The 23,629-nt window shown below is 39.6% G+C and overlaps 1 protein-coding gene across 7 annotated transcripts in view; it reads right to left on the bottom strand.

Moving 5' to 3' along the window:
- Positions 1-2,013: 2,013 nt before the first annotated feature.
- The window catches only part of NRXN3 (neurexin 3), a 1,496,329-nt gene continuing 1,474,713 nt past the window's right edge, over positions 2,014-23,629 (bottom strand). For 3 of the 7 annotated variants that reach the window (XM_036267618.1, XM_036267631.1, XM_036267639.1), the window contains one exon: positions 4,412-5,148. In XM_036267618.1, coding sequence (XP_036123511.1) covers positions 4,847-5,148 — 302 coding nt within the window. In that variant the 3' untranslated portion in view covers positions 4,412-4,846. Of the gene's footprint in view, positions 5,773-23,629 lie in introns of all 7 variants that reach the window. The other 4 variants (XM_036267616.1, XM_036267617.1, XM_036267621.1 and 1 more) reach the window with 3 other exon arrangements.

Raw genomic sequence — 23,629 nt, 5'->3', positions numbered from 1 at the left:
ATTAATTTGATTACATCGTCAAATCTCAGTTTGGATCCCCTTTAGCTGTTCCTGTGTTCTAGGGCCTTTCACTTAACAACCCTAATACTGCCTGTTCTTATTCCTGTGATCCTCTGATGCTCTGTGGTTTAGTCTCTCATGGATGTATTTCCTCTTCTACCTAGAAGCCCATGTAGACCCATGTATTGAAGCAGAGCTCAAAGAATCAATAAATCAATGTGACTATTTCAACTGTAGGGGAATAAAACAATGACAATTTTAGGTTATAGAAGTACAACGATTGTTCTTGGGCTCGCCAATATGTATCCTTTCTAGACTCTCACTAGGACTTGTGGATTATTTTTTCTAGGAAAACAGATGATTAAAAGGACAATTTAGCCATCATTGTTTTAGGGCTATGAGCCAGCCACTGTGCTTCGACCCAGGCACTGGATATATTCACATTGACTCATTTAATGAAAGAACAGCACTAGGAGGAAGATAACATCACTCCAATTTCCTGCATAAACCTAGAGTCATCGCACACCTCACTTAAGGTTTGACAACTAGTAAAGACAGACCCAAGATTCAGAGCCAAGGTTTGAACTAAACTTTTCTGAATCCAAAGCCCACAGCCAAAGTGAAACACATTGGAAAGGAATGATATAGTCTCACCACTTTTCTCATGGAAGGACAATGACAAATTATTTCTGTTGGTGGACTTTCACTAATATAACTGAGCACATGTCACTTAGATCTTGATGAACCTCATCTGGAAATGTATCCATCAAGTTGAACGTTTTCTCAATCCATGCTCCCTTTACTTACCCTAGCCTCTGGCCACTTGCTTAAAATGGGCTTCCAGTCAGACATAGGCGACCAAGTCAGTGGAACATTTTCTGGTTGCAATTATGCTTTTGCAAAGTCTATGAATAGAAAAAGACTGGTTCCGTTCATTATAGCTAGTAAACCCTAGTCATAATTTTGCAACATTGCTTGATAACGATTAAATAAATCTTTTTTTATTGTAGACTTTAATGTAGAATTACTAAGTCTAGAAGGCAGCGAATAGTATAGCTCTCAAAGGGAAGGAGGCGGACTTTGCTAAGCCCCTACTCTGTATTAGTCACAATGAAAACACTTTATATTATTTCATTTTCCCCCTAAACTACATTGAAGGGCAAAGTCATTGAGGTGTCACTTTTTTTTTTTTTCTCCAGGTGAGGAAGCCAAATCTCAGAGGTTGTGAACTTTGTCTATACATGGTGAGCGGTTCAGGTGAGGTTCCAACCCAGCTCTGTCTAGCCTCAGTGTCTGTACCCTCTCCATCACACCCCACTGACCTCCACGTCAGCAACGCCTGACTCCTAACATGATTAGAAATGCATTGGCCAAGTTGTCATCAAGCTCCTTGCATCTTTGTTTTCTAATCTTTGAGATAAAAAAATACTATCTAACAATCAGGGGTTAAACAGACAACACAGATCCAAAACACTTAAGACAGTGCCTGTCACTGTCATGGGCATTAATAAGTGATGGCTTTCCTTTACATCAATGATCTGAGACAGCCACCAAAAAGAGGTACTTCCCATGGTTTGACATCATTCAGCCTCATTTTTTTTCTTTCCATTCCCATGATAGTGAATAGCAAAACCATTCCATTAATGAAATATAAAAAAACAGGGTTTTTTATATTTGTCTTCAATTCCAACTCTTTGAAAACTATTAACCAATATATATTTGGGTACACCTGTTCAGTTAACCCACATTTCTGGGTCATGGTAAAAATGTTGGGTGTCATGATGGATTATCCAATTAATTAATTAATTTTTGTTACAGATGTCCCCCCCCCCCCCCCCGCCCTGGCCCACCCTTAGTGCTTTTTTTTTAAATGTCACTAAGGCAGGAGGCTTAGAAAGAAGGCATCTGAACCTTTCCGGTGCTTACGGCACTTCGTTAACATGGTTCTGGAAAACTGTTCAAAGTTTGTGGACTTGCATAAATTACTTAAAACTTACCAAACACTTTTTAAAACACAGAATCCAATAATATTTTCCAGAATAGAATGGTTTTGTCACCTTACCTGTTAAGAAAAGTGTTTTCTTTCTTGTTTACTCTATCGAAGCAATCTAAGTAATGCTTTGGTTGACAGACCAAATTGTTTAGCCCAAAAATATGCCACATTTGACAAGCTTATGTAAGTATCTGATTAGAATCTTTTATTTCACAAGAAAGTACTTCTAGCTTACTTTTAATAAGATCTGACATGTTTAGCTTCATTCTGAGATCTTTTACCAAATGTTTAGAAAATAAAAAAATGCATCATCATACAAGGTTTTGGGAAGAACATTTTATTGCTAAGCATATCCTTGAACGAAAATGCAAATATGAAATAAAAGAGAAAAGGAAAAAAAAAGCAGTAACGTCACAACATCATAAAATAAATTCCTTAAGAGTCTGTTCATAAAACAACAGGAATATGATAGAAGCTCACATACAGAATGCACATGTTCCCATAAAATTGTCCAAATAGAACTTACACTAAAAGGAATATAACAAATGTATCTTTACTCAAATTTTTAAAAAATGTAAAGAAAAAGGCAGAAAATCAATTCACAAGACCTCAAGACTCCAAGAACAGCAATCTTTTAAAGACATCGAGATATAATCAACTTCATATAGGCTGGGCCATTTAGGTTATCTAAAATCGTGCTTTGATCTCTCTTTATAATCCTGTCTTTCTTAATGACCAAAAAAAAGAAAAGAAAAGAAAAAATCCAAAACTCTTAACACATTGAAATATCAAATAATGAGGAACACCTCTTTCCATACACATTAGTAAAGGCTACCATTGTTGAGATTGCGCTTTTTGCCCCATTTCATCAAGGTATTTTTTTCAAAGTCAAATATTCATGCAACTTACAAAGACCAGCAAGAGTAGATTTCTAAATCTAAACAGCTGATTGATTTTCATCTGTACAAAAGAAATCATATATATCTGACCCATCCAGAAGACACACTTCACTTGTGTGTGACTATTTGTCTTGCTGTGTCTCTTGCCTTTTGGATAGCTATGGCCACACAACCAATTTATTGTTTCTCTGTACATTGTTTCCTCTTTACAAAAAGAAAGAAAGACAACTGGAATACAAACCAAACAACTGAGGTAAACAAATAGCAAGGAAAGAACAGTTCTTAAAGCAGTATATATATATATATAGGTGGCTAAGGAATTATACCAGCAAAAATGTAGTAAAATATGTAAACAAAATCTGAGAAGTTTTTTTTTTTTTAATTCTCTTTGACACAGTTAACTGTGACAAAACTAAAACTCACACTTGCTTCACATTTTAAGGTTTACTGTTTTGTTGTTTTGTTATTTTCTTTTAAAACAACATTCTCATTCTACTTCAAGACTTGAACAGGTTTCCTGTTTCAGTCATCCCATCAAACATACCATGATAAATATATCTGTATATATATTTATTTATATATATTATACTATTAAATTCCTTTTTTTGTGTGTCACAGCAGCTTTATTCATTTGTTATTTATGTATTTAGTTTTAGAAAAGATGGGCGGAGGGAGACATGAGCAAATGGAAGGATAGAGTTATCCGTAAGTGTCAGGCTACAAAATTAAACCACAATGAAAAAAACATTATCACGTTGGGGGCGGGGAAAGAACTATGTATTTTGCACTCTCTTCATGCCATGTTTGGCTTGTGTGACCTTTTGTGGGTTCCATCACAAGTTGAACTCCCCTACTGTCTGTTTTGATTATTTAACAGACTTTTAGTATTGTTTCTTCTTCTCTATTTGCATGCATTTCAGTCAGTCACAGATCCAGCCCACCCCCTCCCTTCCCCTTCTGTAGGAAAGGCTTGGTTTTAGTCTGTGGGGCTTTCAACTTGGCTACCCTTTGGCTGGGCTAATGGACAGGAACACTATTGTTCAGTGAACCTAATAGCTCTGTGGAACCAGCCCTAACCCGGTCTATTCAGGGTGTGGGTAGCCAATTCTGGAATTAGATCCTGAGGGACCAGCTTTTCAAATCAACAGTATCACCCGTCATGATTTTGCTATGTGTTCAGCAAAGCATCGTATAGGAAACAAACAACAGAGTCTAAAAACACCACAACCTGATATGTAGAGTGAACACCATGGTAGCTTTTGAGTTCATATGGCAATAGTCTCTCTCACTTTAGTTTTCTGCTTTTTTTTTTTTTTTCCTCTTCTTCTTAACGTTGGTCCAGTCATCCTCCAAAAATAAACAAAAACCCAAAAGCCACTTTTTCCCCTCAGATCTTGAAAAGTTACACACACTGGCCAGAACCAGATAAGGGTGATATTTTTTTGTTGTTGTTTTGTTTTTGTTTTTTTTAACTTTTTTCTCTGTTTTTTTTTTGTTTTTTACAGAATTAAACAAACAAACAAAAAAAGAAACATCGTTACAGTCAAGCTTCACAAACATTGTTACAGACTCACTTGGAGTTATGGAACAAGTAAGCCAGGAAGTCTTCTACCTTGGCTGGAAGGTCCTGGCGAGCAGGAAGCCCCCGAGTCCGCGAGCGCAGGGGGCCCCCTGCTGGCTGCCGAGCGCACAGCGTGTGCTTCATGGTCCAGCAGGGCAGAAAGGACTGGGCTCCGGGCGCTGACCGCCGCAGAGCAGCCTCGGCGGAACTGTGAACAGGCCGATGCCTCTTGGTGCGTGTCCTTTGAGAAACGGTTTTCCCCACCGTAGTCACGGGGTAGACCCCACCTCGTGGTTGGAACAGGTCCGACATCTGTGAAATCTCACTTTCCAAGTCTGTGGGGACGGCTGTGGAAATCACTGCTGGGATGCCGGCGGGCGAGCGGCGGCCCCTTCACACGTAGTACTCCTTGTCCTTGTTTTTCTGCTTCTTGTGGCCGCCCTTGGAGCTCGGCTGCTTCTCCTTGAGCAGCGTGCCGTTGCTCTGGGCCGAGTTGCTGATGTAGTTCCGCGTCTCGTCCACCTGGTAGGACCCCTCGTCCCTGTTCCTGTACTTGTACATGGCGTACAGGAGGATCAAGATGCAGAGCGCGGCAGCGGCCACAATGCCGACGACCATCCCTGTGGTACTGCTCGACTCCCGGATCACCTCTGAGGCCCCCGGAACCCGTCTGACTCCCGGCTCCGTGGGGTTTGCTGTGGGCACATTACGGAACATGGGGGAAGTAATTAGTGGGCTCTTCAGTTTGGTGCTGTCTAGCTCATAGGCAGTGGGCAACGGGAGCAAGACTAGATCAGGCTGGGGTTTGAGATCACGGTTATTCATTTTGCCAGCTGGCAATTTGGGCACCATCCCAGACGAGGAGGAAGCGGTGAAGCGGATCAGCTCAGGGGACAAAGATGTGGTAGTAGTCCTACTAGTTTCCGAGACTTTGTTAGGTCTAAAGTCCTTGGATTCCCACTTGGGCGCATGTGCTTTGTAGCCACCTTCGAAGATTGAAGTGGAAAGACTCTTATCTGTTACCAAGGAGAAGGTGGTGTAAAAATCTTCATCATCAGTAGGGGGCAGGTTAGAGTCAAAGGTTTCCCCTGAGCCATACCCAGATATCACCAAGCCATCATCATCACAACCATCGCTGCCATGGTCCGACAAGCAAGGTAACCCCGCCTCAGAGGTCATGGACAGGGAATCTTTGGTGGTCTCATTAATGGTGAGGAGGGGGCGAAAGGTAGGGGGGAGTGTAATGGAAGGTGCACGAGTAGCAATAGGAAGGGTAGCTAAAGGGTCTTCTACAAGAAGAGGGATAACTAATTCACCTCCTGGGATTGAAAAGAAAGAGAAACAAAGAATTAGCATGTATGTAGATAAACACAGTTCAGTCACTCTCAATGAATGGAGTTCATAGATTACACCTCAGAAACGATAATAAAATAACCCGAATCCACGTGTGGATCCTTTCTAGTGGCAGCCTAACCCTTCTAAGCTGATTTAGAGCCCATGATATGCCTCTTGCCACCAAAACCTGAAATCTATAGATAGTGGCAGGGGTGCAAATGTTAAAGATACTCTCAAGTAATTATTTAGATAGATTTCAAATAGACTTGTTTCCAGGATTTGCTTATGGGATGATAATATTCAATTATACTATAGCCAATACTGACTGGCTATCAAAATTGTGTGTGTGTGTGTGTGTGTGTGTGTGTGTGCACAGAGACACGCATGTGATTGATTCATGAACCATAACATTTCTTTATTGCTTTGGATTTCTATTTATTTGTTCCCACGAGGATGAGAATGACCTGGTCTCCATGTCACTGAGACCAAGCTCAAGGAACATGAAAGACCCTGTCTTTAATATTTTAAGTTACCACCTTTTACTTTACATATATTAAATACAGTCTTCATTTACCACAGGCTAAGTGAGGCAAGTTAAAAGAAGTTAAAACTGCTCATCTAACAAACCCATTTTGACCATGCATTTCCAGAAATTCCCCTGACTCTTAAATGACAACCCACCTTGCATTGGTCTAATACTTTGTTAATGTATTGCTTTTATGCTATACGCAAATATCCTGAGCTGGATGCTAGATTTAAAAAATACCCAGCCTAGACAGCTGTGACTTACTGGAAACTTTTAGCTTCAGAAAGGTAGCGATAGCAAAATGGGTTTTGAACATCTGTGATTCTTGACCAGAAGGGCAAAAAATAGATCAGTTGACCTACAAACCCTATCTACTGCACTTATAAACATGTGGACTAGGTCAGGAAAGAAATTTCAGATAGTTCATTAAATCCTAGTGCCTTACAGATCATGAATACCACAAATATTCTATAGTGGATCTTACTCACCTAACTGTTGGACCATTTGTCTCTTTACAGTATTCTTTTTCAAACAGAGGAAGAATCTCAGGAAGTCACAGTTCATGTCTCCTCACTGAATTTTGTTCAAATATTTATTTCAATTATTGTTTTTAAAAACCCTCTAGCAAGGATGGCATGGCGGTGCTCTGTCCAGTTAGTCCATCAGTTGAGATGCTGATATAATATCACTGAACCTCCTTCTGAGCTGGGTCACTAAGCTCTCAACCAGGTGCAATGTTTTGTGTGTTCTTCCTGCAGTCGTAACTTTGCCCTGATGGGATGGCTGGTGCCACTTATTGGTGATAAAGCCAGACATGTGGCTCAATACTGCAAAATTCAAGGGATATTCCAGGTGGACGAGTCTTTGAATTTACACGGTCTTCCCAGGATATTCCTGTAAAGACTGACTCACAAATTAGAACCCTCTACTGTGCTTTCTACACCTTATATCTTTAAACATTTCTTGTGCCTCTGTGGAAACTGTTGCATCTAGTGTCCAGATTTCAGGTGCACTAAGAGAATGGTCTCTTGAGAAGAAACCTATTGCATACCTTCCCAACACCTGAGAAGAACTGCTTGCGTCCATGTCAGAAGCCTTTCCTCCCTGCCTACGTAGCCAGTTACACTGTGTTACACAGAGAGACATTGAGTTGGGAGGGTGGCAATAATATACATCATGTGCATCATTTGGAAGGCAAGGGGCAATAGAACATTGTACAGTCATCTCTGGCCTAGCCGATAATGTTACCATATGTGGGGGAAATGAAGCAAGAACCTTTCCGAGAATCTCAAAATGATATTTTGGTCTGTGCTCGACAGCCTGGCTTCTCTTCTGGTGCTTGGAGTTTGAAACTATAGAGCGAAGTGATCTTTGCGGTTCCGTCAAAGCTTCAGACTTGCTTCGCTGGGTCTGCGTGCCTGTTTTTTTACATTGTGAACATGTATAATTCAGACACCTTGCAACTTATTTAATGTATAATTTACACACTTTTGCTAGTTTTTATAAGTGGGATTTGGAGCATGTTTCCCTAAAGGTAAACCAGTCGTAAAACTAACCCTGGGCTAACTTTTCTCCTTATTCTTCTAGCACAGCGTCCCAAGTGTTATATGTAAGGTGATATATGGAAAAGGCAGTGTTTGAATAAAAGTAGAGCAGCGAGGAGGGAGAAGTAGAGGCCCATGCCATCTGTTTAAAGGCTCCCTGGAGATCACTCAGGGACGATGTTACTTTCCTTCAGAGAACAAGACAGTTCTTACACATCTCACCTGGAACAAAAGTTTAGAATGTGTTCTTTTTGGACATAAACACACAGTCACTTGTTGCTTGGGGCAATGATAAAACTCTACCCAAATTGCATTAAGCAGAGAGGAGACTGGGGTAAAGGACAAGGAAAAACTGATTTGTTGGGAGACAAAAGCCGGGTGCACATAATCTAAATATAAAGGCAAATTGTGAGATTAAGATCACTGTCTTCATGATTACAGAGTGGCATTCATTTGCACTTTGAGTGTACCATCTGGGACACCCAACTGGAGTCTTAAATTTGCCTATTTCCCCCTCTCTTTCCAACCTTAGCTAAAGCTTCCATAGTGTTTCTGCTGTTGAAAATCTACAAAATCTACACTCTGTTCAGTCTGCAGCTGAATTACTGCCACCCTCCTTTGGTGTTCCCTTCTCTCCACGCCCTAATGTGGGTATCTCTCCTGCATTACACAGAAATAAAATAAACTAATAATGTAAAAAAATAAAAACCACCCTTTTCAGAATGGGCTGGAAAGAGGGTCCCGAAACTCGCTAATTTCTAAAGAGTTTCTAAAAGGTTGGTGAGCGCCTAAGTGAACTGAGAAGCACTTATTTCAAAACTAAAACAAGGGGTATGCAATTGAAGCGTTTAAATAACAGGAGCTGCCAAAACTTCTAGTCTTGGGTTTTCTTTGCCATTTTGTGTTTATCCTGGTAGCATGATAAAAATGATAAGCAATGCCCTGTGACAGGGAAATCTGAGCCCAAATTCTGGGGGTATTTAATCAGTGAAATGGCAGAAACTTTCATAACCCGCCCCCTTCCTGGCATCTCATGGAAGAGAATCTTTAGTTTAAAAGGAAGTCAAATGGGATCAGGGAGCATTAAAACAAATTAGAATTATAGTAAAAACAGGTGGACGATTTTAGGTAACTGTGAACAGAAAGGTGCCTGGGACAGGTGTATGAGTTGGGGTGTATAATCAATTTTAACATTCATTTCCGGCTTTAAGAGTTAAGATGACAATAGTATCCTGGAAAGTCCATGGGCACACACCATTTGACATGAAGAGTTGAAGGATGTATTTCTCCCATTATTAGATCCTTAATAGAAATGACATAGACTTTGAAGTCTATTTAAGACTTTGTTTGTTTTAATCCAAAGTGACTATCCTCAGAAACGTTGGAGCAGCTGATGGTAATTTTGTTTCACTGCCCAAAGATTATGAAGGCAGTGATCTACCAGATGTCTACACTCACACAACATCATAGAAGCCTAACGTCAGGAGGGCTTGGTTACAAGCAGACTGATACAAAACCTGTCATCCACCAAAACTTTAATTTCCTATTCGATCTCCAGAATTTTTCTTTGGTTTGGAAAAAGATTTGTATTCCTTAAAGTTGCCATTTTAAATCAGGAATATATACCTCTTTTTTTTTTTTTAAACAGGGCTCTGTTTTTCTTTAAACTAGAGAGATCACTAGGGATATAAAAGGTCTATTTTAGCCCCGAAGGCTGCCCTGCTTTTTTGCTTTATGAGTGTATTTATAGATATATAATTCATGTGTCTAGGACTGATATCCAGCAAAAGGGGCTCTCTGCCTCAGAAACAAAGATAGTGGACTAAAAATTTAATAGAACTCTGCTGACTTGTGAGGATGATGTGGGTTGTGGTGAACATAGTGGGTCATCTATAAAAACAAGAGCAGCAGGAAGTTTCCCTGTGGCTCCCACCTCGCCTCTCTGGAGATGTTTGAATCTAAGGAGTCACAAAAACCCCTAAACAAGGATATTGAGGAGCTAGACTCTGGGAGAGGAAACCGTGTTGCAATTTCATGAGTTTCTTTTATATATACTTAGGTTCTTTAGGTAATCTCTTAGTTGTGCTGGGAAATTCACATATAATGGGGAGAAAGCATTCTTTTCCCACTAAATGAGTTGTTGAATGATATTCATGGATTTAGTAATTTGGTGCCACCGAAATGTTTACTGAAATATTCAAAATAAATATCCCAAAGCTTGTAATCGTAAAGTTGTTCTTCATTCACCCTCAGAAAAAACAACCATGGATAGACATGGCTAGTACCTGGAGAGAAGACATTAGAGAAAACACACGTGTCTCAAAGGGGTTAACTCACATTTTAGTGAGATGAGACTCTTTAGGAAGGACCTCTTCCCATTGAGTTTGTCTGATTCTCTAAGACTAAGGCTACAGATTCTACTTTTCAACATATGCCCAGGTAAGATGAGCCAAACCCCTTGATATCATTATCCATTGTAAAATAAGACATGTCAAGTGGAGTTTTTCACTCGCTTATTGATTAAGAGCTTTGCCTCTGAAGTCACCCAGACTCAAGTAAACAGCACAGCTCTGGTGCTTATTAGCCATATGAGTTTGGTCAAGTTGCTTAAACTCTCTGTAAAATGGGAATAACAACACAGCCTACTTCAAGCCACCACTGTGAATAATAACAATAAACATTAATATTATTTCTAATGCAAGGTAAATATTTAACACAGAGCCTATTGCTACGCCAAAATGCTAGTTACTAGCATCATTTTTTGCTAATATTTTAGGTCTATAAACACTAAAACCATTGATAACTTCTTCTGACCATTTTTTAAAACAATATATAGTATTTGCATGCTAGGATCCAGATTATTAAAGGTATTTTAAATGCAGAATTTGAGGAATGATTTATTATAGTTCAAAGAGCTTGTATTAAACAAAATATTAGCCTTTTATTAAATTGTTTTACAGATAGCTTCCTCAACAGAAATTAAAGCTTTCAATTCAATTAGATAAATAACACCTCATTTAGGAAGTTTTTAGTTTTAAACCTAAAATATCATCCAACATATCAAACAATATAAAACCACATAAATCTAGGTAGAGAAAGCCCATTCATTAAAGCTACTGGGTTGGAAACATACCTGTTATTCCCTCATTTCATTTGATATTTCTATAACAGTTTCAGATAACCTGTAGCCCTAGTATTGAAAATTAAAGTGAAACAAGTAACCTTTTTACTTAAAAAATTGTAGAGTACTTCTGATCTTATGTTTCCTGAAGTGCATAAAGGCAACATCTAAATTCCTTTGAGGTCAAGGGATATTCTCACCCTAGAGTCACATAAAATGGCAGTACCTACCTGAAATGCTGGTTAAATAAAACTTTAGGTGTGAAAAATCATCATGTTTCCTCTTGGGAGGGTCCTAGGATCCTTTTAAAGCTTACCTGATTAAATACTTGAGAGAAATGGAAACTATTAATAGGAAGAGAAAAGGAGAGAGAGAGAGAGCGCGCGTGCGCGAGAGAGAATTGTGTGCCTTGTGTGTGTGTGTGTGTTCACGAGTAGTTGGTTCTATACACTGGAAGGCATCATTATCATAGGACAACACTCTAAACACCCTGGATTCTCCATGTCTTTATTCTCAGTACATTTGATTTTGTAGCCTGTGGTGATGGTGATGGTCTAATCCTGGATAACAAAACTCACCATAATCACTTGAGAGTACCTTATTTCCCCTTTGCAGAAGAAAAAACACACACACAAAAACCTGACTTCCCCAGAATTCTTTCTATGGAGTTAAATTAGGATGTCATTACCACTGATAGCAGTTGGAGTTAATTCATTTTCTTCTGGGGTACGGGCCTCCTGTAGGCTGTAACCAATTTAATATCCTGCTGCCGAGCCTAACATCCCTTTTTAGGCTTTACAGCTGGTTCAGGCCAAGGGGCCAGGCTTCCTTCGGATGTTAAGAACAATCTACCCACCCCCTTCTACCAAGAGCAGAGTTCACATTGATTATTAGAAGCAATTCAGCATAAGACATAACACTGAAAATTAAGCAAATAGACACAAATAAAATAAAGTATTTAACATGGTCTTCAAAAGCATATAGTAGAAAATAAAATCCACTTCAGGGCCAAAGGAAGCTAGAGGGAAGGAGACCTAATAACATCGACAAGGCATTCACAAGATAAGGACAGAAAGAAAAGTAAAAGCAAATAAAAAAAAACACAGAGGCTGTTTTCTGAAGAACAAAGAAAGAAAGCATTCCCATACAGACGAAATAATTTAAATAAGAAAAAGCATACCGTATTAATGTATAGTCAACTTACATCAACAAATTGCCCGCATGTTTTTTGGCATGAAAGAAAAATTTACAAAAGAAAGTTGTGTAAGAATGCTCTCGGACAAAAAGAATCGCCACATTCTTATAACTTGCTTATTTTTTTTGTTGTCATTTCTTAAAAAAACTTTTGAGCAAAATATCTAATTTTTCAAATATAATAATTTACAACAGAGGATGATACAGGGAGGCAACAACACATACATCCACACCACGTAACATAAAAAGAAAAAAAAATCTGCACTTGAACAAATTTTTACTTCAAGGGGCTCAGGAGGGCATCAGTTTTGAATTTGAAATAATTCCAATTGCGATGATTTCAAAAATTTCCAAAAAAAAAAAACACACAAAAAACAAAAAACCAACCTGTTTACCTTTATAATACGTCTTTAAAAATCTATGAATCTCGAGGGTTTGGAATGAATTTCTGCATTGTCGTAGGTTCTCAGACATATATTTAATTTTTCAATTTTTTGTCTTTTTGACAAGTATTAGATTTTATTTGAGGGGATGGAAGACAGTACATACATTTGAACAATGCTAAAGAAAGGAGGGGGTTGGGAAGGAACGATGCAGAAAGGGTAGGGTTGTATTCTACGAGTGAACTACACAAGAGATGAAGATGATGGGAGTAAATGTGTAAGTGAGTCGCCATGTCCATGTAAGGGCGGCACGGAGTGATCTAGCTGCATTAGGGCTTCTGGCTGTAAGGAAGGGATGGGCAATATACAAAAACAAATGAGCCTACACATGCCCATCTACAGAAATAAAGAACAGAACTCTAACACTGACAATCTCACACACCCTAAGCTGCAACTTCTTCAACATGCAATTACTCCAAAAAAATCATTACAGTTTCATTAAAGATTGTCAAATAGTAAAAACAGTTAAACTTTTATCTCCTACTCAAAATAGCCAAAATACATAAAATAATAACACTACTAATAATGATCAAAAGGTTAAAAGCAAAAACAAGGAGACTAGATTTATGCATTCAAGTTGAACAACTTCATCGACAGCCACACAGCCCCATCTTGAGTTAGGGGATGGGGTCAGAGACCTGCAGTGGTCTATAGGGAGCCCACTTGCTGTGGTAATTACTTCCCTATGTAGAAATGGTATTTCTGAATGATGTCATCCATTTTCCCCATGCCCCCCAAGCTGCACGTGGTTCCCAAGGAGACCGGGCTCATTTGAAAGATGTGGATGTGGGGATTCTGCAGCTGAAGTTGTTCCACATTTAAAGAGGGAGTGGGGAAAAATTGCAGAAAACAATTCATAACTTTTTTTCTCATAATTTTGGATAAAAGCAAATCTAAAGATCTAGCAATTAAAAAGAAACACACTGATATATTTATATATATAGATATATATAATACAAAAAGCACTTAATTCCCAAACAAGAAGGGAGAAAAGAACAAAAAAAAAAGTTTTAAAGAAAAAAATATTTCACACACTTTCAGAGATGAACAACCAGATGCACAGTCTCAGGAGGCACAGACAGAGTGGTCAGGGGACACTTTTTTTGCTTTGCATTTTCTGGCTGGTTGATTCCCCTTTTGGTGATAGCCAAAATTAAAAACCAGTGCTGCATTTTATTTAATTTTTGTTTAAAATTTGGTTTTGCTTCTTTAGAAAAAATAAAAAGGGCGTGCAGTCTGGATGTACGTCATAAGTAGACAGTTAAAAGAGAAGAAAGTGGCTAAGACTGACAAATGGGTAATCGTCTATTATCCGTTAACTGTAGGAATGTTAAGTTAATACATGCTTAAAGTAAGTTGCATTTAGGGAAAATAGAGAAACAGAACAGCAAGCTGGGGTTGGGGAGAGGTCAGCAAGACAAAACCAATTTGGGGTGGTAGAAAGGTACTAGATTTAGCTTCATGGCCTTCCAGTAGGGGCAGAGGACATCTCAGGGCTTCCTGACATTTACAGGAAGAACAGCATGTACCTGTGTATGTGCATGGGTTTTGGGGGCTGAAGTAGACTGTGTAGAAATGCAGGTAGAAATATTCATGGGTTCATGGGTTCTCCTCTGGGACATGTTTGCTGTATTCATTCGTAGCTGAAGAAGCCATAGTTTTATAATTAATATTGTTCCATATGAGTGCTCTTGGACTTTGTCAAATTGACAGGGCACCAGGGGTGACAATAGGGTGCTAATAAAGTGAGCTGGATAAATGGAATAGCCAACACACACACTCTCCACTTCAAGAGCACAGTGGTCCAGTATCAGTACGTTAAAGCACAGGATAGTCAGGAGATGAGGATGGTTTATCTGGAATACACTGGGGAGAACTGTGCCAGTCTTCCAGAGACCATGGGGAACACAATGTTCCATTCATTCTACATTGAGAAAAGTAGAGGAGAGAGAGAGAGAGAGAGAGAGAGAGAGAGAGAGAGAGAGAGAGAAGGAATGTAGGTAAAAATATTCATGAGTTCATGGGTTCTCCTCTGGGACATGTTCGCTGTATTCATTCGTAGCCGAAGAAGGCATATTTTTATAATTAAAATGTGTGTGTGTGTGTGTGTGTGTTGAGGGAAAGACACTGTAGAAAGGACATGGGGAAAGAGTTTTTGGAAATGGCCTCAGCCTCTACTGGAAGAGATCATGAGAGTTTCACTTAATATTATATCCCTGTGAGAACATTAATGTTCAACCAAGGACTGGGAAACCTGGGTAGGCGAACCACAAAGACAAGATACTTGAGAGCACCTGTTTCTGACAGCCAATTCCAATCACTCCCAAGAACTCTTTGGGGTGACTCTGACAAATAGAATAAACTGAGGATTAGCCAGACTTTTGCCCTCTATGGACGCCCCTTTTATTATTTTATATTAAAATAATGATAGTAATGTGTCCCCATGGGTCAGTCCGTACCAAGATTTTTAGTCTCTGGTTTAATAATGCTAATCATTAGTTTAGGAACTTCACAAAGGGCAGCTGGGTGGTTTTAGAAGGTAGAAAAAATCCCCAATCATGTAGGAAAAGAAAAACCCTTGTTGCCATTTAGCTGACTTTTTGACTGATTTTATGTTTAACCTTGAATTTTATTGTATGGAAAAAACCCTATAAATGCTCTTATGGCCTCAGCAGGCATCAAATGACTTCTGTAGAGAAGAGTTGTTTTGCTAACGTTCATATGGACAGGTTTCGTATCGCTGGCCATTATTAAAGTAGGAAACGTAACTGGCGTAAGTGTGAGGCTTAAAGAATAAGACACTTGCAGTACATACATACTCCTGGGTAATAAGAGGTGTTTTGAGGAAGATATATCAGCAATTTGGTCTCCTAAGGTTTCTACTGAGTAATTTACCTATTTCAAAACAGCCTCTTTTAAAACTCACACAAGTAGGAGACCACTTATATGCTGGAAATCACTGGTGTAAACAATTGAATGTACCAAAATTTACGGTTGCCATTTTGCAAATAAAATACATAAGTATTTTTTAAACCCATGGAAGCCATTGTTTCGAATGAAGCCAACACAGCCAAAATACAGGGCACACACGTTTTCATAATGTCAGTCAACCACCAGTTAACACGCACAGAGCTTGTCTCGTTCCTAATATGAGACACAAAGCAATATTGCGAGTAGTTTCATCTTTCATTAGCTATCTACACTACATTTTTATTATCAGTCACTGCATGGTTTCGTATCTGTGCCTCTACTGAGTGTAAAGAATGCTTTAGGGTTATTTTTGCCATTGAGAACAAATAATACAATCATTTGACTTGAAACAGCATACTTTGATGCAGCGATTTTCATCCCACCATGACCAAACAACCCTGTCTAAATGCAAAATCGAACTTTTAAAAACATCCCATGTAATACATTGGAATTACACTGGTTAGCATTCATCTTGGAGAATGCATTGGTTTAAAAAAAAAAAAAAGTTTCTAGCTTGAGGTTGTGCTACAGAAGCCCAAAGACACTCCAATTACTGCAGCTGCAGACCTGATTCTCTGGGAGAGTGAATCCCGCTTGCCGAAGGGCATTGTCTTCAATGCGTGTAGGTGAGGTCAAAGAGGAAGGCGAGTGAACTACTCAGGGTAAGATAAAGTGTTTTAAATTTCTGAGGGAAAATGCTGGAGAGAGGAAGAAGAGGGAACCTTCTTGGGAGTCTGCATACAATACCAGGGAAGACTTAAAATATTACAAGTAGGGAGATCTAAGAAAGGAGTTTAGAGAACCAATACCTAATGAGGATTTTCAAGATTTCTGCATCATATCTATGCAGTAAACCTCCTCCTCTTATGAAATATACACAAACATATCACAGATTGCTATTTCATGTGTCCATGGGCTGAAGGGAGAGATTCTTCTGGGAGAATCATTGGCTCAGTTCCGAATCACAGTTTGGCTTAGAATAAAAATGGAGACTCTAAGCATGACTGTAGAATCCTGGGGACAGGGATTCTTGTCATGTCATGTCTCATTTGTTATAAAATGAGCCCTGCACAGACTGACTTCTCAGTCTCTTTCTCAGACATGAGTGTGCTCACTGAAGGGATGAAGAAGCCTGCTTCATACATGTTATTTGCTTCTAAATAAACCGTTTAATATTTTCCATTTAATGCTGAACAAAAATGCCCTTAAGTAAAAAAGTCCATGTGCATTTTCCCCCATAAACTCAGTTTCCACACATAATTGCAGTGAATAAGGAGAGACAAAGATTAAGCCTCTAAGATGCAAAAGAGAGCCCAGGACACTATCAAGCCCAATACTTGGAACTGTATTTCTGTAGTAATCATTTGCTTGCCCCATTTAGAGTAATTTTTCATACTTAAGACAGATAAGAAAGGATAAAACATTATAAAGAGTAGTATCACATCATCAGAACTGGTAAGAGAGAATGTTAAGATGTGAAAGAACCTTAAATTAATAACTTCTTTCCCTATATTCACATGACCTTTAACGTGTGTCTTTGATTCTGTCCCCCAATCTCCACTCTTTTTGAAACTATGGTGCCTATGCAGATTTCTATGACTCCAACACTTCAATGAACTTGGTTTTAATGTTTCAACTAGACTCTAAAAATGTTAGGACACAGATAGAGTCTCTTTATATTAACTTTTCTTACCAACTAAAATACTAATAATCATTCAAACATTTAGCTAATGAACTGATGAGTGAGTCAATAAATTAATATATTTAATTTCTCACTTTTTTTACTTTCACACTATACTATACCTTCCATAAAGGCATTAAAATCACGCATTGCCACAGTGGCTGCCTTATGCCTGAAATACAGTACATGAGATAGGAAATTTAGGGGCAGAAAACCTAAGTTCCAATCTTGGTTGTACTGCCTACTGTGCCAACCAGCTAGTGAGGACACTAAACAAGTCAGTTAATCTCTGTGTTTGTTTCCTCATGTGTAATATGGAGATTATAATGTCCAATTAACCTACCTCACAGGGTAGGCTTATACTACTGAGCTTTTGAATGTGAAAGTGCTTACAATTTCTAAAGGGCTTTTCAAATGCCTGTTACTATTGTCTACAGAACTGACACCATAGCAGCAGCTATTAAATGAGGGTTTCGTATTCCAGAGGCTGAATCCAAGGTAGCGGAGGTCAGTGCTGCTCCAAGTGTGATCCTTGGAGCATCTGCTTCAGCAGCAAACAAACAATAGCATCAGCCGCAGGCCTGACCCAAATAGCTGTTATTTTCCTGCTTTTGAACCTCTGTCCCTACCCTTCTAACAATGCTAAATTCCCAAAGCTTGATTAGTTCATCCTTTAATGGTGAATTGTTATTTCCGCATCTAATTTTATAATTTTCACTTTTCTGTCGGTTAGAGTTGAGCTCTGACGATGTATTATGTATATATGTTTCCATAAGAACAGATTAATGCTCTGGCCGGTTTAGCTCAGCAGTTAGAGCGTCGGCTCATGGACCAGAGAGTCCTGGGTTCGATTCCCGCTAAGGGCACATACCTTGGTTGCGGTTTGTCCCCAGCCCCGGTTAGGGTGGTGTGGGTGGCAACCACTCGATGTGTCTCTCTCTCTCTTCCTCCCTCTCTCCCTCCCACTCTATTTAAAGATAAATGCAAAAATGTCCTCGGGTGAGGATAAAAAAAAAAGAGAGAAGAACAGATTCATTCAGTGGCAGGGACCTGGAGGTAAGCTCTTGTCCTCCATCAAACCATGTGACTTGACAAAAGTCACTTGCTCCTCATCCCAGCCCCGGGAACTGCAGTTTCCTCTAACTCACAAATATATGAGTATCACAAGTAAAATGACTTTGGGGACTATAAAATATTCAACTCAAGTACAAGAAGATGTTATTCACTATATTCTACGAGGTCAGCACTTCTTGGTGCTACTGAAGAAACCAAAGAGGATGATGACAAAAGAGAAAATCTCATTAAATCCCCTGGAAATACATCTCCCAGCCAACCCTGGAACCATGAGGTGAGGACAGGAGGCAGTGGAAGATCAAGGCAGTATTTTAGCGCCTTTCTTCCCAACGTGTTCATGCTGGCTAACATACCCAGAATGAAAAACTCAATTAAAAACTTTCTAGAAATTAATATTCTTCTTTTCATTTTGTTTTAATCTAATCAGGTATCAGTATAAGTAAGCCTTTGTTCACTCAGGGTATTATGAATTCCTTGATGCACACATTGAATCTTTATGCTTATCTTATGTTTTCTAATCTCTAGCACAGAGCAGGGTACACCATAGGTCTTCAAAACATATATTATGAACTTCAAAAATAGACAGGCTTGTAACACTTGGATCTCTGATTTATAAAGTGGGTGGGATTAAAAAAACAAAACAAAACAAAAAAACAAAACAAAAAACTATCCTTGCTGGGATAATCAAGAGGGAATTATCTTCATGAAGTGAAGCAAAAAAAAGGGCAGTGTAAACAGAGCTCAAAGCCATGAATGAAGCAACTATTCCCTCGTTCTTAGCCTTGCCTGTGTGGATTTTTAGGGCTGGTATTTGCATATAGCTCATTATGTGCAAACTATTAAGCTCCTTTAATATCATTAACGTCCAGGACAGTGAATAATATAAAACATTTATTTTCTCAACATAAAAAAGATACCTGTGTGCTAGTCAGAAATGAAGACCTTGTATGGAGTACTTTGCTCCTTTAGCTTGAATAACCCAAAATTTTTCCAATTTTCCTCCTCCTGTCCTGGCCCCTTATCTCTCCATCTCTTGGCCAGCTACAGGTGAGGTCCTAGGTTGCTTAATTTTCAGGGCAATCCCATCCAGCCCCTTGGCTGTAATACCTACCATTTACATCGACCATGATGTCCAGTTCAAACCTCCTCTCAGAATTTCAGGTTCCTTTAATCAAACGCCTAGTCAATACGTTCACTTCAATATCTAAGAGGCACCTCAAACTAAAAAGGACCAAAATAGAACTTCGGATTTTACTCTCCCCCTAAATTTGCACCTCTCCTAATATTTTCCACGTCTTGTGTTTGACCTAGGTGTACAAGTCCCTAATTAGTCATCATATTTGAGGCTAACCCTAGCTCACCTCACACATCCCGTGTACCAGGAACTCTTGTTGACTCTACTTTTCCAACAAATTTCTCACATGTCTACATTGTTCCATGGCCACTAACCAAGTCCTAGAGTAAACCACTGTAATTCCTCATTTGGACTCTGCACTAGCCTCCCAATTGATCCCCCTGCCTCTGTTTGTGGCTCCCTAAAATCCATTCTCCATAATGAAGCTAAGGCGATGTTTAAAAAGTATACAATAGCCCTGGCTAGGTGGCTCAGTTGGTTGGAATGACATCCATACTACAAAAAGGCTACAGGTTCGATTTCTGGTAATGGCACTTATCTAGGTTGTGGGTTCAAGCCCCTGTCAGGACATGTACAGGAGGCAACCAATCAATGTTTCTCTCACATCGATCTCTCTCTCTCTCTCTTTACCCCGTCTCTAAAATCAATAAACATATCCTCAGATGAGGGTAAAAAAACTAGGTATACAATATAAATCAGATCAAGTCACTTTGTTGCTTAACATCTTCAAAGATAGAATTCTCCAAACGAAAGCCCTGTACTCTGACACACTGTGAAAAGCCCCTGTGGTGTGCCCGCTGCCTAGCACTCCGGTCTGGTCTCCTACAGCTCCCTCTGCCCCAGGACCTCTCCGACTCTGGCCACACTCTCGTTTCCCGACCAGGAACACTTCCTTTCTTCTTCTCTTCCTAGCTAGTTCCTTCTGGTAGTTCAGGTCTCTCCTCTAATTTTACTCCTCAGAGACACCTTCCACAGCTTTCCTGTGAGTAGCAAGCTGTTCATTAACTGATCATGGCTCACAACTCTGCGAAGTATTTACTAGCTGACTCTTGCCTGTTTATGTACAGTGTATAAGCTCCATGAGCACACAGACTTGCCTTATTCTCCCCTGTCCTTAGAACAGTGTGGGATCTGCAGTGAGAGCTAAGGTTGGTCACGCCACCATTCTCTTGCTGTCTTCATAGCTTGGTGCTTTTCCTACACGAGGCTGCGAGTAAATGGTTTGCAATCTATTGAACTATTGCATTCTCTATGCTGTTTTATTCTCTTATATATTTCTCCAGACCAGATGGGATTTCCCTGAGTTCTAGTTAGCAGTTCCAATGCAGATTGGACCTTCTCATCCACAGCTGGATTGAAAAGCCTCCCTCTCCCCCCAAATACATCACTTTCTAGATCATTCACCCTTCATAAACGGATGGTGGGCTGTTTATTTAAAAATCTCAGGCTTTCCTTTGCATTGTGAAAGCTAAAGATAAACACAATATTCAGACCCAGAGCTGCCAGACTATGATGCTTGTCTTCAGGCAATAGGAAGGAATGGGCCAAACCAATTACGAGTGGGAGGAACGGGGATCAGACTAGTGAAATACACTTGGTTGTCTTCCCTGCTGTGGCCCGGCAGCCACTGACAGCAGAATCCGGCAGCAGTGAGACCTTTCTCCTCGACTGGTACCATGACATTTTATGATTGTGTTTAGATAGTGATGAATTATTCAGTAACATTTATTTCCCTTCTCTTTTCCACAAAAGCTCCTCCACCCTGTCATGACGACCAGGATTCTGACCATTTTCTTGGTGCTGGTGTTTCTTTGGGTGCTAGCAGCTGGGCATCCCAAACCGTTTCCTCCTCTCTGCAGGGCCCTTACGTCCTCTGAGTGTTCATGGAAAATAGCTGAACCTGAAAACACATCGCTGTAAAACTCACCATATCTTGAAAACACCGCTTTTCCCCTAAAAATCTATCTTCATTGCAAGGAAGGTACAGTGTTCATAAAATCCATTCCACCAAGGAGTTTTTGTAACTAATGGGAATTAGTACTACACAAACAAAATGAAAAGCTTGCCCAACGCCCATGCATTTGACATTAAGATGATGTACCATGGCCCTAGCTGGTTTGGCTCAGCGGTTGGAGCATCTGCCTGTGGACTGAAGAATCGCGGGTTTGATTCCGGTCTAGGGCACGGACCTCAGTTGCAGTTCATCCCCAGTCCTGGCCCAGTTTGCTCATTCATTTTATCCCTGTTTCATTGTATTGATCTATAGTTAATGTTTTTTTCCCCATGCGAGTAGCCAAGAGCTCATTTTGTTTTTTTCAAATGGGTGGATAGTACTGAAAGCAGAAACTCAAAACTTGGTAAGTGCTAAGTACTGTCTTTGCAAAATCACGTTGCCTAGGGCTAGGATTCTTTGTGTCCCTCTTCTTAAAAAAAAATGGCTGAGCCCTGGCTGGTTTGGCTCAGCGGTTAGAGCGTTGGCCTGCCGTCCCGAGAGACCCAGGTTTGGTTCCCGCTAAGGGCATGTACCTCGGCTGCAGTTTGTCTCCGGCCCTGGTTGGTCATGCAGGTGGCAGCCACTCGATGTGTCCCTTTCACATTGATGTTTCTCTCTCTCTCTCCCTCTCTCTACCTCCCACTCTATCTGAAAAAAAAAGGAAAAATGTCCTCGTGTGAGGATAAAAAAAAAAAAAAGGCTGATTTTTTAAAAGATATATAATTTAGTTATTTAGTACAAATAGATTAGCCTTCATGTAAATATCTCATTAGGAAAGTTTTTGTTACCTGGGGCTATTAGGTAAAATTTTTTGATAAGGCGGGTTACCACCACTCTCCTACTTCAATGGACAGATTAACAAGGCCACTGAGCAAAGCCAGGATTAAATTGACATTAGGTTAAGGCTAGAGCAGTGTCATGAGAAGTCAGAGAAGTCATTTTGTCTTATTATGCCCATTTTGTTTTTGTTTTCACTCAACTCAAATTTTCCTTGCAGATGAGGGTAGTTGTCTCATTTCCTTGAAAATAGTATTTAGCAAGAAACAGGACAGCATGCTGTTTTGGTACATGCATCTCTTTGTTTAAAAGGCAGGGCTGCTTCACTGTATACCCCCAGAAGATGCAGCTCCTATTGTAGTCCGTGTACATCATATCCCCTGGAGTTGAGCAATGCAAGGCCTACACGACCACGTGCAACAGCCCTGCATTATGAACAGCATTGGTAACTACTCTGAATGAGCCTGTTCACTCAGGATTTTCTCCCTTTCAGTTTTGTTGGGGACAGCCAGGAGTTGGACATGATGGCAGTACATGATGGACAATTAAGTAGCTTTTGGTCACTGCTACTTAAGGTTGTAGGCAGTATTGACCAGATGAGTAAGGACAGTGACAGAAATGTAACTGTAGTATGTATAATAAGTACTCAATAAACAATTATTGAAAAATAAAAAGACATTTTCCAAGGTATCCTGTGGGTCTGGCTAATGGACACAAATAAAGGCAGAAAGACTACATGCAGAGCTTAGTACTGGAACATGCCTGTGTGTTTTAGCATCGAAATAGCCTTCGTATTTGAAGATACTTGATTAGCCACAGTCCCTAAGACTTGCTTCTTTGGTTTAGAAGGAAAGACTCTAAAAGCAAGGACTTAACGATGTGGAAGTCTCCAGAAACCCTGGTACTTTTACAGATGTGACATCCAAGAACTATTAATGGTGAAATGAATAACTTTGTAAAGCAATGGCGTTCACTATTTGTGGCCCAAAGAATAAAGTAAGGATGGAGAAAGAGATGGAAATATCTATTCAATATGTTTCCAGAGAAACCAGGGAGATAAGTAAAATCAAATGCTGCTGGGTCTTTTCCCATAGGCTATACATCCTAATAACAAGCAAAGCTTCCAGAAAGTAAGCTCTCCTGACTTTGTAGACAAGACACAACATTAGGAAGTAGGACATAAAAGCAATCTTATGGATTATGTAACCTCAAGTAAGTGACTTGATAATTCTCTGAGCACCATTTTATTGCCTGAAAAATAAAAGGGTTAGATAAGATGATATTTTGAAAGAACCAATGACTTAAGGAAGGCAAGTGCTGTTGTTAATGGAGTTCAAAACAGTTCCAAATCAATACTATCATTTCTCAAATATTTTGAATTGA

The sequence above is a fragment of the Molossus molossus genome, unplaced genomic scaffold (assembly GCF_014108415.1).
Source record: "Molossus molossus isolate mMolMol1 unplaced genomic scaffold, mMolMol1.p scaffold_m16_p_1, whole genome shotgun sequence".
In the NCBI taxonomy this organism is placed as follows: domain Eukaryota; kingdom Metazoa; phylum Chordata; class Mammalia; order Chiroptera; family Molossidae; genus Molossus; species Molossus molossus.
Note: the sequence above shows the minus strand (reverse complement) of the source record. Positions and strands in the feature narration are given on the sequence as shown.